The sequence below is a fragment of the Anastrepha obliqua genome, chromosome 4, assembly GCF_027943255.1.
Source record: "Anastrepha obliqua isolate idAnaObli1 chromosome 4, idAnaObli1_1.0, whole genome shotgun sequence".
NCBI classification, from domain to species: domain Eukaryota; kingdom Metazoa; phylum Arthropoda; class Insecta; order Diptera; family Tephritidae; genus Anastrepha; species Anastrepha obliqua.
In genome coordinates this window covers 62,504,873-62,520,134 of record NC_072895.1, presented here as the reverse complement: position 1 = coordinate 62,520,134, position 15,262 = coordinate 62,504,873, and the positions used below count along the sequence as shown (strand labels likewise).

General features: G+C 32.3%; 1 protein-coding gene across 2 annotated transcripts in view; it reads right to left on the bottom strand.

Moving 5' to 3' along the window:
• The window catches only part of LOC129245088 (potassium voltage-gated channel subfamily KQT member 4), a 37,419-nt gene extending 22,711 nt beyond the window's left edge, over nucleotides 1–14,708 (bottom strand). Inside the window, exons 1-7 of one of the 2 annotated variants that reach the window (XM_054883068.1) lie at nucleotides 14,589–14,708; nucleotides 13,711–13,902; nucleotides 13,333–13,467; nucleotides 7,294–7,376; nucleotides 7,001–7,176; nucleotides 6,458–6,583; nucleotides 6,261–6,371 (exon numbers count right to left, since the gene is read on the bottom strand). In XM_054883068.1, coding sequence (XP_054739043.1) covers nucleotides 6,261–6,371; nucleotides 6,458–6,583; nucleotides 7,001–7,176; nucleotides 7,294–7,376; nucleotides 13,333–13,467; nucleotides 13,711–13,902; nucleotides 14,589–14,677 — 912 coding nt within the window. In that variant the 5' untranslated portion in view covers nucleotides 14,678–14,708. The remainder of the gene's footprint in view (nucleotides 1–6,260; nucleotides 6,372–6,457; nucleotides 6,584–7,000; nucleotides 7,177–7,293; nucleotides 7,377–13,332; nucleotides 13,468–13,710; nucleotides 13,903–14,588) is intronic. The other variant, XM_054883069.1, reaches the window with a different exon arrangement.
• Between the last annotated feature and the right edge of the window lie 554 nt (nucleotides 14,709–15,262).

The following is a 15,262-nucleotide window of genomic DNA, read 5'->3' as shown; positions in this document are numbered from 1 at the left end:
TTATTTATATTTATAAAGTACTTAGACTAAAAATCAAATACAAACGAATATAGTTTTGAATGATAAGAGACTGTAAGTGGCAGATGCCACGCCACAATGTCAAGTGAATACTTTCACAATAATTGTTTAATACAGTGACACGCAGTAGAGTAGAAGAGCATAACCTACTTTTATTTAAGTGCCATTGAAAAGGGAGCAAACTTATAAAAAGAAAATTCACAATTAAGGGCAAATGATGGCAAATATGGGGCAAAACTATAGAACGACAGAACATCGACTTTTAGGCCGAGCCTAACCGAATCGAACTTCGATAAATTTCAGCCGAAGCCGAACCGAAACCGAATGGAATATTTTAAGAGGAACTTATTTAAGAAGAAATAAATAAGTAAAGATTTTTTAAAAAATACATTACTTTTATTAATAAAAAGCAAAAAATGTGCATAAGTCTCAATCACATTAATCTCAGCTCATTACATATATGTACTTATGTTTGTTAACATGTAAAAAAAAATTTTGTTTCCTCTACACATATAGACATATATATATATTATTTAATATCAAGGTTGAATATTTTTATATTGGAATGCAAAAACATTAGCTTATCGGCATTTTCACTTTGCTAGTGGTATAGCACAGACTTGCAGCCCCTTTGGAGGAGCAAATGAAAAAACAAAAACTGAAAGGTAATAAACATTTTGATCAAAAGAAGTTTACAGAAATGTTTAACCGAAGATCGCCTCTTTTTTGGGCGAACTGAAATTTTGCGACTGAAAATGGCCCAAGCCGAAGCAAAAGCTCGGTCGCTCTCTAAATTTTGCGTATTTGCCGAGAGTCAAAGTTTCAAAATTTTGTGTGTTTTATGGAAGTTTGGTTTTCTGTTAATAGTAAGTCAAATAATTGTCGATCTTAGAGAAGAATTCGGGACACACTTCGTAAAGTGAAATTAAAAAAATGTAACAAATTAAAAAAAAATTTGGGTAGAAAATTTTTTCCAATTATAATTTTTTATTATTTCAAATTCGATATTATTGATTTTCTTTACATGATGCTTGAATGCAAGGTTGTTCCTTTAAAATGATACCTAAAATACCTAAATCGAACCGATGAAATTTTTAGGTGGGTACACTTGACGTGTTTTAGCCCATATATACATTTTGTTGTTGCGGTACTGTGGTATTTTGCGAATTCCATGATTTTAGATTATTTGCAATTCAATTCTTAACGACTCCAGAATAAATTCTTCGCGATATTCTAAACTCACCTTGGTTCGTTCTCAATAAGGATATTCATCGAGACCTGAAAATCCCTACAGTCGCTGAAGAAATTAAAAAACAAGCAGAAGCCCACTTCTGCAGGCTTCAAAGGCACGTGAATGAGGAAGCTAGCAAAGTCCTCAACACCTCAGGCCTAACGCGATGACTTCATCGAATCGAACCACATGATCTGCCATGATGGCTGTTAACTTAAGAAAGGGACTATGAAAATCTCTTCACACAACTCGCTTTATGTTACCAAACTTGTACTGCTCGTTAGTTTATGTGTAACTAGTTGCAGTGTCAACAAACATTATTAAAAAAAAGGAATGCAATGCATTTTGTGTTTTTTTAGAGGTTAGGTTTTCAAGATGAAATAAAACGTATATAATTTAATGTTATGGCCAAGAATTTAGCTTTATTATTAAGATAAGGGTTTGCCATTATGTTTTAAAAATGATTTCGGGCAAGTGGCCGCCGCGGCTGGCTCGAATAAATTCCAGCCGAGAGTCCCAATTTTCGACCACTTTTTGCAGCAATTGGGGCCGTATGTCAGCAATAACGCGCCGAATATTCTCTTCCAAGACGTCAATCGTCTCGGACTTATCTGCTTAGACAAGCGACTTCACATAGCCCCACAAGAAATAGTCCAGCGGTGTTATATCGCACGATCTTAGAGGCCACGCCACAGGTCCACGGCGCGAGATAATACGCTCACCAAAAGTTTCCTTCAATAAATCGATTGTTGCGTTGGCTGTATGGCATGTAGCGCCGTCTTGTTGGAACCAAACGTCGTCCACATCGTCCAATTCAGGCACGAAAAAGTCATTAATCAATGCTCTATAGCGCTCTCCATTGACTGTAACATTATGGCCGGCTTCATTTTTAAAGAAATATGGACCAATGATTCCCTCAGCCCATAGAGCACACCAAACAGTGACTTTTTGAGGATGTAACGGCGTCTCAGCAATGGCTCGTGGATTATGTTCACTCCAAATGCGACAATTTTGCTTATTGACATACCCATTCAACCAAAAGTGAGCCTCATCGCTGAACAAAATTTTCTTCGATGCGTCGCGCGAACCGAACCATTATTTTCGTAATAAATTTGCACGATTTGCAAACATTGTTCAGGTGTAAGTCTATTCATTATGAAATGGCAAACCAAACTGAGCATAAATCAAGTGACAGCTGTCAAAAAGACCATCTACGAAAAAAGTAGTGCCAACTTGAAAACTTAACCTCTAAAAAACACCCCTTATTACTAGTCATTTCACGATTTTTATTTTGCTATCATATTTGAGCAAAAGTTTTGAAGTCATATTTTCTCGATTGAATAATAGCTATTGGGTTGAAAGAATTTACATACAAGAACAACCATGATTTCCGATTTAAAGAAATTAAATCCAAGTACATCAAATATTTTCGAAAAATAAAAATTTTTAAATATCGATAACATACAATCGATAAATAAAAAATCAATTAACGATTATTTCTGTATGACCAAATTTAAATTCCAGTACCAAATATTTTCGAAAAAAAATGTTAATTCCAAAATATCGCAAAAATTTGATCGACAAATTTGAAAAATAAAAAAATTCTACAACGCATAACAATAGCGATATTTCACAAAAAAATCGAGTGCAGTCTAAACGCAACTCCGAGGAGGCAAATTAAAAATACCAAGACGACTGATAAGATATTTAAGAAAAAAGATAGGCCTGATGTTGCTTACTAGGGACTAAACTCAATTCCTGTGTATTAGAATGGGATTTTATAAGGAATTTTATTGAGTTTAGGATAAATAGGAAAATAAAGAATGTACTGCCAACAAAATGTTTTAATCTCTTAAAAACCTACCTGTCTGAGCGCTATTTTCGCGTCAGATACGAAGATGAGTTCTCTGAACTGAAAGAGATAAAAGCTGGTGTGCCGCAAGGAAGTGTGCTCGGTCCTCTTCTCTATCTACTTTTTACTCACGACCTGCCAAACAGCAGAAATTGCTTTATAGCAACATTTGCTGATGACACTGCAATACTAACCGCCGGAAAGACAGAAATAGAGTTTACTACACAACTGCAGCTTGCTACCAATAAAATATACAATTGGACAGATAAATGGCACATTAAATTGAACGAAACAAAGTCTGTACACATCAACTTTACAAACAAAAAGACCAACTACCTGCCAATATACATAAACAGCATTAAAGTACCATACTCTAATACAGCAAAGTATCTAGGTATGACGCACGACACGAAACTTAGGTGGAGTGCGCATGTGAAAAAGAAAAGAGAAGAACTGGACTTAAAATTCCAAAATATGCATTGGCTAATGGGTAAGCAATCAGCGTTATCCGCACACAATAAGACACTGCTTTACAAACAAATTCTCAAACCTATCTGGACCTATGGGATTCAGCTATGGGGATGCACCAGCTATAGTAACACAGCATATACAAAAATTTCAGACTAAGGCACTCAAGCATGCAGTTTGTGCTCCATGGTATATTAGGACGCAAGATCTAGAACCTGACCTCAATATTGATTCGGTTACGGCAACCATAAAGAAATTTGCAAAGTCGCACGCGACTAAGCAAGCATGTGAACAATGAAGCCTTGATTCTTAACGATAATACAAAATGGAAACGAAGGCTCAAACGTAAAACTCAAATTATTTGTTGTAACAAAACTCCACAAAAATTGCTCGTTAGTATATATATGTAATGTTATACTAGTTGCAATGAAAATACTAATAATAAAAATAAAAAAAAAACTTGGTACGTTGTTAGACCTCAATCACTTCCAAGGCCGAACTCACCATATTGAAAATTTCTTACTGCAAAAAGTAAAAAGTGTTTTTAAACAGTATCTGTCTATGTAAATACGGTAGAGTGGATGTCAGACAATTAAACCATATTTTCGTATTGGTCTTACTAAAGTTGTAAAAAAGGGAATAGATCACTGAATTCTTTTGACCACTGCTTTTCAAATGCTTAAGATGCTTCCTTAAAAAATATTATCTTTCAACGAAGTTCCTTGCTTGTTTTGTTTAGAATTTCCTTCGTGTAAAAATTCGCATAGGTACATGACCATAAGTAATAAACATTTTCGCAAAAATATATTTCGCTAAAAATTTTACATACATATGCTAATGAAAGGCGTATTTGAGAAAAGTCTAGAACTAGAAAAGTTTTATTATTATTTAAATATATAGCGCAGAACTATAAACGTTTTATTGTTCATAAAAGTAACTTTAGATACTTTTGGCGATGGTGGTTCGGGACTAAAATCGTCACTAGCACAATCATCGCAATCATCAATATCTGAATCACATATAATTTCTAATTTGGGCTTTGCTGTTCTTTGAAGTAGTTAAGAACAAGCAAACTCTTTTCTAAGACACTAAATAATTATAAATAAATAATAAATTTAATTACAGCTGGAAGCTCTGCGCATTCGCAATGTACGAGTAAAAGAATAAAAATTGTTGCATATCTTAAGGGGAGAGTTGAAGAACGATTTGCTATTTTCATTTTTATGGACTTTTATGTTCGTTTTACGCAGATTTTGTCTGAGAAGACCCCTAGTACTTGACAAATTTTACAAATAATTTTTTAGAACATTTTAGTGCTCCAGCGACCTTATGTAGAGGAAGCTAATGGGTTGAAATATTTTGTAAAAATATTGTAGGGGAAAATGGGGAGTTGTGAGACATAGGGAGTTGTGAGACATTGTTACCTTTCGGCATTATTCATTTGTTTACATTCGATTTTAAGTGTCAACAAGTATTCTCGATGCGATCTCACTTTTCAGCTAGCATTGGTCATATTTACACGCATTCGACGCGTCTCTCCAGTTACTGTGTTTTGGAATTTCTCGGTAAGTTTTTTTCATCATTTGTTTTGCGATACATTCGATCAGTTGCTGAAGCAAATTGCAAATGTTAATATATACAAATTATTCATTGTCCTATTAGCTTTGAATTTACACATTCACTTGGGCATGAACGTTCGATGTGTTTATGACCAAGCGACCATTTATAAAAAAACGATTTGGGGAGTTGTAAGACAACAAATGTGAGGAGTTGTGAGATACCGTTTTTTTCGACGTTTTAACGCATCTGCATTGTTTGTATATATATCATGAAATTTTTCTGCAAATGCCGAAAAAGTTAAGCAGAAACAACTCCATTCATTGCAATGTATGCGATCGAGCTGTGCACCTAAAGTGTGCCAATTTACGAACTGGTTATTATACATGTTCTCACTGCGAATCATCAGATTGATGGCATTGCATTTTTTTTACACTTTTTTATAACAATTGTCTTTTTTTTTATTTTTCATCTTAATAAAGAACTAACAACTAAAATAAGTCATTTTTATTGATTTAAACCATGGTGTCTCACAACTCCCCACATTTTTGTATTTTGTATTATATTTTATATTATTATATACAATTTTAATTTTAAGGAAAATTGTAGTTTTGTTAAATAGGCCATACCAATAGTTTCCAGTATTCATTGACTAAAGATTCCATCGTTGACATATGCAGAATATTAAGATTTTGAGTAATACGGGTCCAAAAACAAAACCCGTCTCACAACTCCCCATTCTCCCCTATACGTCAAACTAGGTATTTCGTTTGGATAGGCACGGGAACATAAATTAAAAATTAATTACGCTATAAAAAAATTTTATCTGTGAATATAAAAAAACTTTGCGGGTTTTACTATAAGGCTCATGTACTTCCATCTTAAATTGGTTTCATTCTGCGAACAGGCAATGAGTGCCCTAATATTGATTCACTTTAATGCTTTTGTAATCTCATAGAATTTTGAGCTTTCAAGTTAAATATTAATAAAAAAAACTTGATTGATTTCATACCAACAACATCTCGCACTGGCAGTTCATATTTTCAAATAATGGCGCTTAATTGTATGTTTTTATTTTTTTTTTATTTTTTATGTTTTTATTTTTATGTTTACTCATCTCTTGTTTCCACTTACCGCTGGCAATGCAAAGAACGAAATGCCCAAAAGCGCGCAGAAGGACGCTATTAATTTGCCCTGCCACGTCTCAGGCACCATATCACCATAGCCCACTGTACACAGAGTGATCTTAAAATACAAAATAAAAAAAAAACAACAAATATATTAGCTGCAACCGGAAATGCATAGTTGTTTTCTTTTGAAATTTTACTCACAACTCCCCACCATAACGCCTGTGCGAAATTACTAAATTTTTTATTGACATCTTTTTCCATTAAATAAACGAGGAATGATGCAAATATCAGTCCTAAGAAACCTATATACATAGTCGTTATGAGTTCCTGTAAGGAGAATATGAAAAAAATATATGAATTGTTTTATATGAATATGTATAATAAATATGTATGTATGTGTAGGGGTATATGGGTTTATATTGTTAACTATTGTACTAAAAATAAATGAATTAAGTTTTGCTTTTATTTCGCATACTGTACATTTTCATTAAAGTAGTTAATCGATTTTTTTAAGTAAAACAAAATTCAATAAGATTTTGTGCTAAATTCTCATCATAATTAAATTGTTGGCAAAAGTTAAAAATGTGAGATCAATTTTAATTTTTCTACTCTCGCTGGCTGTGAGGTATTGCGATTTCAATATTTATATACAATAAAAAAAAAATCTAAAATAAATAAATTTTATATAAGTTTGTAGTTAAAATATTACATATTTTGAACATAGAAAAATTTTATATATTTTACCTGTCTATGTGCGTAAACGACGCTGCCCAGCAACTTCCACGTGCCGCCACGCCGATCCATGCGCACCATGCGCAATATTTGAAAGAAGCGCAGCCCCCGAAGTGCACTTGTTGCGAACACCTGACCCGAGGTGCCCATGCCCAACACCACCGACGAGGCGGCTATTGTTATAATATCTGCGCAACACAAAACAATACAAACATACATAAATTAAATAAATTAATTAACTTTTATTTTTCTTTTTCCCATGCTGGCATAATTTAGACGACATACATAGTTGGTGTTTGACTTGCCTATAATACAAAAGGGTCGCTTCACGAATTTCAGACGTCCCACACATCCTTGATAGCGTGAACGACATCCGGATGACCACAGCCTGTTGTTGGTTTGTTAGTTGATGTTGTTGTTCGTGGCGATAAAAAAAATGTAGGAAACATAAAATGGATTAAAAAAAGGGCATAGGAGAAATAAGCGGAAATGCGCGTGGTGGGCTGGAGAAAGTCATTACATTAATTGACGTACTTGGCACAGTAGTGGCTAAAACTTAAGCACCCTTTAAGACATTTCTGTCAAATATGAGGTTCAGAATTACATTCTGTAGTTTTGTTTATATATATTTATGAATTTATTATTGACAAAGGAAAATTAAAAGAATTCAGTGATTCATAAATAAGGGTTGAGATCAAGGAAACATTTTAAGCGGATAATTTAATAGACAACACTAAAGTACTACTTAGTTTGAAATTTTAGAGAATCTCTATTTTAAATTATTAGAGAATTTACTTGCATTATTATTATCGATGACACTTGCATATCTCTTAAAGAGAGAAGATATGAATTTTTGAATCAAGAATCATCTCAGAGACAAATAAAGACTTTTTACGCTTCAAATTTGTTTAAAAGCAATAGCTTTTGACTTTCGGTTGCTTTCACTACCTTTAAAAAATCGTCGTGTTATTAGAAAGCCAAAAAATCATGTTTTTTTCCACTTTCAAGTCAGAATATCTCAAAAACCTGTTGCGATTCACGGTTTAGATTCGAATTCTGCACTCCAAAAAATATCGGAAAAAGTTTTCTTGGCTCAGTAGGTTAATCAAATTTTGTCGACCTATGTTTGGTATGCTAATGTTCGTCCATTCGATGACTGCCATCACGAAAAATATCGTTAGTGCCCTAGAGTTTATGATATTTTGAGATATTCCTTCTCAAGCAACTTTTGTGCTTTCAATCACTATAATTAGGATCAGCGGAATGGGTAGACCAATCAGGCATTTTTAACCCCTTGCTCTGATCAATCAGGCTTTTCTATCCTCTTGCGCTTTATACATTTTAGAGGGGTGTTTTTATGTGCCTGGCCTATTGGAGCTTCCATCTACTATGAGTGACATCTTTCACTAGCCGGAAGCCACATCTTTTAATATACCAACATGCACAAAACGATTTATAATTCTCTCAACCTTATGAACTGAGGCAATCGCTTGACTGGCGAGGCGATTCCGTGTTCTACAGTTACTTTTTAATACTTAAAATTCATTCAGTTTTTTTGCTTTTGGTCTGCGTAGACACCTCAATCTTTCCGAATCTTTCAGCTGTACTGAAATTCGATAGAGCTAATACATTTTTTTGATATCCTAAAAACGAAAGAGTGTACTTTTCACTGCGTGCTTTGTATGCACAAGTATATTAGGGTGGCCAAAAAACGCTTTTTTTCTTTATTCGGCCAACTATCCAAATTTCTTCTATAGCTAAAAAATCGAAACATCTTTTTTATATTAATTTAACTTTTTAATAACCTAACGCCAACGCTTTGAGAATTACGATTGAATTCTTATGGAAAAGGTGCACTTTTCCGTGAATTTGGTATAAAATGAAAAAAAAAATTAAAAAAAATTACAGATCGATATTATTCAATCTGCGTTTTTAATTTGCCTTCACAAATGTCCAAGAAAATGAGAGAAGATTTTTTTTGGGAATTGTGAAAATTCAATTTTTAAGATTTTTAAAAATTTGCGAAGCTTTCAGAATGCTTTTAAAAAATAAATCAAATGATTTTTAAGTTAATAAAAAAAAAAAAATACAAAAACTAAATTGAGCTGTTTTTTTATTTTGCCTATTATGAGAATAATATATAAATGTACGATTTTCGCTGTGGCTAACTGTGTAGTATGTATAAGTATATGTACTATACACTCTATAGTATTCGTATATTGCAATTTCACTTAACTAGTACTTGCAGGTTTATGAATGTATAAGGATTAAAAAAGTCACTTTAAATGAATGCTGACAGTTGTGGGGGAAAAGTTCTGTAAATGCTCATAAGCATATTTATGTAAGTAATGGTAATCTATGTTCGCTCGTACATCATCCATGACTACACCTCTACAATTCCTTGTAGACTTCTGACACTCTTGTTTGTGAGCGATGATAATAATACGATTAAACTCTGGTTAAAAGTTAATTAAGTTGCATGCCGTTCAAAAGAGGAAGATAAGTTTAGTCTGAATGTAACTATTGTGCATGTACCAAAGTTGTTTAAACTTTTTTTAAAAAGTATCAGAATAACGCCTTTATTTCATGGGCTTTTAAAAATGTATAAGCCTCTAATCAAGCGTTATCTGCAGATTGCTATTGATTGATTGAATCTTTCAGGGTCAGTGCTTTCATATAACTGGAGTAGACAGTTTGATTAGTGCCATTTCCAAATAATACATAATATAACACCTGATAAAAATGTCATGCAAAGAAAAAGGGGTTAATTATAATCGGAAAGCATATTCAACAATTTTCTAATTCGATTCTCAATTGTGCATAAAGTTGCGGTTACATCGTATTTTGCTAATGAGAATTCACTTAATTCTTGTAACGCACGCATTCCTTATATGTGGAAAATTCTTCTTCGTTTTTATTGGTGCAGTAACTGACGAAGCCAAGTCCGCAGCCTATACAAAATGAATGCCTATTCTAGTCCAAGAGAGCAACTCCTTTATAAGGGGAAATAGTAATGAGAGTGAGAATAAGGTGTGCGTATGTGGAGTTGTATACAAAAACTTTGCCAGCATTTTTTACATATTTGGCAGCGGATGTTTAGTTTAGAGCACAGAGAAAATTCTTCCAAAGTTTTTTACCTTTACCTATTTTGATGATACATTAGAGATAAGAAACGAATACTCTTAAATTCAGCTTAAAACCGAAGAGGAAACTGGGCCAACAATAATTGATTACAGAGTAGTTGCTTCAGCTCTACAAAATGATCGAGTACAATGTATTATACTTATCATAGATATGCCAATATTAGCGTAAAATTTTGATGCCTCGATTTCGGAATATTTTTTAAGTAGTCCTGGCATCTCGGCGATCGTCTCTGGATTCACCTTAGGGATAACTTTCTAATGAGTATAAGTTTAATAGCTGAATATTTAAATCACATATTTCACGATTTAAAATGTATGAAAGCAAAGGATATAAAGTGCAGTTTTCTAATCTTGACTTGCGCAGATTTATTTAATAAAAAATGCCACTAACTATTCCTTAAACGTTTTTGTTTCGTTTAAATTAGTGACCTCATGCGTCATACATTCATTTAAATCTTTTTCACAAAACTACTTGGGCTGCAAATCTTAAAAGTATAGTTTCAAGGTCTTTATTTATCTGTAGTCAAAAATGGTATTTCACAAAAACTTTATTTCAGCTCTTAAATATTATTAGGATACGTTAGAAAAGAGAAAATGTCATAACTGTTCAACCCCATTTAATTCTTTCAATAGTTTTCGAAACTCAAATCTTTATTACATAAATTCCTTACGTTTCATTTATTCGAGCATTATGTGCAACGCTGTTTTGCGCTTATGCAAATTCGTGTCTCTGGGCGTAAAGCAAGAAGTAAATCAAACCAAGTTTCTGGGAAATTCAACAGCTTTTATTGCAATAAAATTCCTGATAAACACTTTTTCGCATGTTTCAATTCGATATTTAAAATTTTTTGGGATCCCAGGACAAAAACAAACTAAACTTGGATTTCAGGGACCTGAAAAACATCGGGATCCTAAACTTATATATTGTAATTACGATCAATGCGAAATTTAGTTGATCAGAAATTTGCTTCGCCGTAATGTTTTGAGGTCCAGTGAGCACTTCTCCATTCTATCGATCTTGATTTTTCTTTGCCTAAAACTATTTTTATACATAGATATTCTGAATATGATATGCTAATTTATGTATAATTTTCAATTAGTTTGTAACAAATTATTGCTTTATAGACTATATATGCAAATAAATAAATAAGTAAATAAATAAATAAAATAAATAAAAAAAAAATTTATAAATAAATAAATAAATAATTAAAAAAAATAAATAAATAAATAAATAAATAAAAAATAAATAAGTAAATAAATAAAAAAAAACAAATAAATATAAGTAATAAATAAATAAAAAAAAATAAATAAATAAATAAGTAAATAAATAATTAAAAAAATAAATAAATAAATACATAAATAAATAAACAAATAAATAAATAAAATGCCCTCTTTGGCGGACAAAAGTTTCATATTTGATGAACGACTAAATTTCATTGTTAATCAGTTGATATTACCTTATAAGTGTAATTTGAAGTCTTATTACTGATATAATTGATAAGTTGTCAGTATGATTTTCCAACAGGCTAGAAAAATAACTTTAAAATTCTAGGCTCTATTTTTGTTGGCCTTAATCGAGTTTCACTGCTTGAACCGGATTGATAAATGAACGATTTTGGAGGTTAAGCTATTGCCGAAATTTCATAAAAAAAGAATTTTTTGTTTATTTGAAAGATATCCTTAACGCTTTTTTTGTTGAATATTTTTGTGGAATAATTTTTTTGCATTTTTTTAAAGAAACCCCTCAGATTTTTTTTTATTCAAAAACAAAAATTGTTTTAAGCCGCATATTTCTTCCAAAAATAAAACAAAAAAGAAATATTTAAAAGTAAAAAAAAAAAAAAATCGAAGATATTACACTTTAAAAAAACTCCATATCAAAATTATTGAATAACTCACAACATCATATTCTTATTATACTAAAGCCTGCAAATAAACCAGTTTTCAGTACAATTTACGACAAAGCCCCAAATATTTGGATGACTCGACGTAGAATCACTCATATATTATACATACCTATCAAAGTGTATGTACTTGTATAGCTATTCGCATACATGTACATATATAATCGAAGAAAATTTTCATTCATTGTAAATAAAAAATTGTAAGTGCAACTGGCTCGAACGCGCTTTCTTCTTCACTGTACAGGCGCCGTTTTCGGCTATGCTGCTTTGAAAAACAAGAAAAAAAACTGCAGACGTTCCTCAAAGCACCTTTTGTCATAATTTTGATTTATTTCACTGCCATAGGGCAAAGATCCCCTAAATATGATATTTTTTGCCACCGCTACAGTGGAATCCGCTGAGGTTTTGAAAGAGTTCTGGTAATATGAGTTTGGAAATGTAATGAAAGTCATAAGCTCTATTGAATAGATAATGCCATGTTAAGATTGGAGGAAGGATCGCATATTTCTTTGTACTCAATGACTATAAACGAAGATATCTTGTGGAAACAGCATCAGTTTTACTAGCGTGCCTTCGAAAAAATTAGATACATAGTAGAGAACTATTATTTGTAAAATCTATGGTTTTCGGGTTTGCAAAGATTCAGTAGCGCTGCTAGCGTAGATAAGTCGGGTCAAATAAAGATGTTGTAATATGGACAGAAAAAAAATGCAGAATAGGATTATTCATACTGGGTTTCGAACAATCAAAATCAATGAGAGTAAGCTTTAACATAACCCCTTTTAAAGATTTTATGAAATTAAATAAGAATATTATTATTATTATATACGAGTATAAGAAAAGTAGAGGAGATCAACTACTTTACATTGGAATGGAGCAAAATAAGGAGTTTGAGAATCATCGCTGGAATTCTAACAGGCCTTTGTAGATTTAATTATCATTTAACTAAACTGGGCATATACTCTAATGGGACTTGCAGGTTCTGTAGGGAGGAAGATGAAACGACCAAACATGTGCTGGCATCATGTCCAGAACTAATGCATAAAACATCTGGGTCAACATATTTTACTAATAGAGGAAATAAAACTCAATACAATAGGATAAATGCTACAATTTTTTGAGGAAGTTGGGGTCAGAGAAAACCTCTGAAGGCGGCACCAATATTTCATCAGAATCTTTCAGATCCTCGCAATAGTAATAATGATATTATAGTAGTTTAATGTTGTTTGAAGGAAATAAGTAAAAGTAAGGATACACGGAAAGCATAGATGTCTTTACTCATTTGGGATTAACTTACCTGAAGCAGAACTCCAACGAAAACCATATTACAACTAATATTTCCATACGAAATAGTATATAAATTGCATCTTTCTCGTACTCTTCGATGGTGGAGAAGACGCTTAAAGCTAAGCAAGTGAATACCATAAAAAACCTTTAAATAGAGAGAATTAAAAAAAATATATTTTATGTGAAATAAAATGGTACGATAATTGTGCAAAAATCTAGGTAGTACCCATAAATATTCATGTACATATGTCACCAACCGAATTTCATTGCTATGACATAAAAATGTAATGAACAGAATATCGTAATTTATTCAAAGCATGAAGCTTGACAAAAGTATAAAAAAATTATAAAAAAATGAATGAAAATTAGTTTCAATAATAACACTTACACCATGATGTGATATAAAACTGCAGGCAATCCGCGGGGTCTCTCTAAAAAATTATATACACGACTTTGTAGCCGCCGATAGCGAGCGTCACGGCGTGTGCCGCGATTGTAGGCCAGCGGCTTTCCTAAGAGAGACATTCGCGGTCGAAGATGTCCGTTCGCTGGATAGTTATTATAGTTGGACTTACATGATCTGCAAAATAATGCATGTGCACAAAATTTATTTCAATAAATATGAAAATAACAATTTTTTAAATAAATTAAATAAAATAAAATAATTTTATTATATTAATAATTTATTTATAAATAAATAAATAAAATATTCTAAAACACACTGCGTTAAATAACTGTAGTACAAGAGCTGATTGACAAATTTTGATAGTTAATTTGTTTTTTATTTAATTTTAATATACATATATATTATAATTTATTTTTCTCCAAAACCATATAAATACAAGTTTTAAGCTATGTGCGAACTTCAAAATAATTTTTGAAATTTTTTTTTTTGCTGTTGGTTTAGTGTACTTTATGCACATAAAGATGAGTGCTCCCACACTGAAGAAAACACCCAACACCGTCAACAAAAAAAGCCAACAACCAACGCCAGCTGGCTCAGGTGGGAATTTGCACTTTCTTGCATTGAAATTTAAAGGCCTTTATAAAACTGTATACTTAATTTTTTTTTTAGCAAATTTCCAGAAGCATTGAGAAAATTTGTTGATCTTGTTTTTATTTGTATGTAATTTGAATGGTTTTTGTAGTAGAATGAACTATATTTTCAAACAAGTATTATGAAAATGAAGTATAAAACAAATACCTTGTCAAAATTTGTCAATAAGTCAAGCACTGGGACTATTTAAAATAAATACATATTCATACAGCTCCGTGGAGTATCCCCTAAAAAGTTTAGCTTGATTCCAATGAAAACGTTTTTCATAGAAAAGAATACATTCATTGTCGGGATCCATATTTCACCATGGACTTTATAGATAGTTATACTCTGCACTTCCTTGCTCTGTTCTCAGTATAATATTTTACAAGCAAAAAAATCACTACTGAATGCACCCGCAATTCGCTAAATGCAACTCCAACACATTCGACTGTCACTTAGAGACTTGCAAGCCTCGATTTGAGTTGAGCCCAGCTTAGCAAGTGGCCGTTCAGTATGCAGCAAATTATTCAACGACTGTTTATTTACCTGTATATACGCACATACGCAGGTATGTATAGCAAGTTGTAGGTGTTAAACACCAAGTAAATTCAAATTGGCTGTAAAGCAAATAAGCCCAATTTGAAACACTCAAAAAGAGTCAAAATCATACAAAGTACACAAAACCAAAATGATTTAAATTTTTCGATTTGTCTTTACTATTTACTTTAACATTAAGCGAAATATGTGTTTTTGGCAACGTTTTCACTGCAGCTCATTAGTCACGCACCTTGCCTGCTAATGTCGCCCGATGGCTACTAACCGCTTGGGAATAGTAATTTTTACGTAGTATCTAATGGAGCGTGCAAATTCAAGTTTACTACTCAATTAACACCTTCGCGCT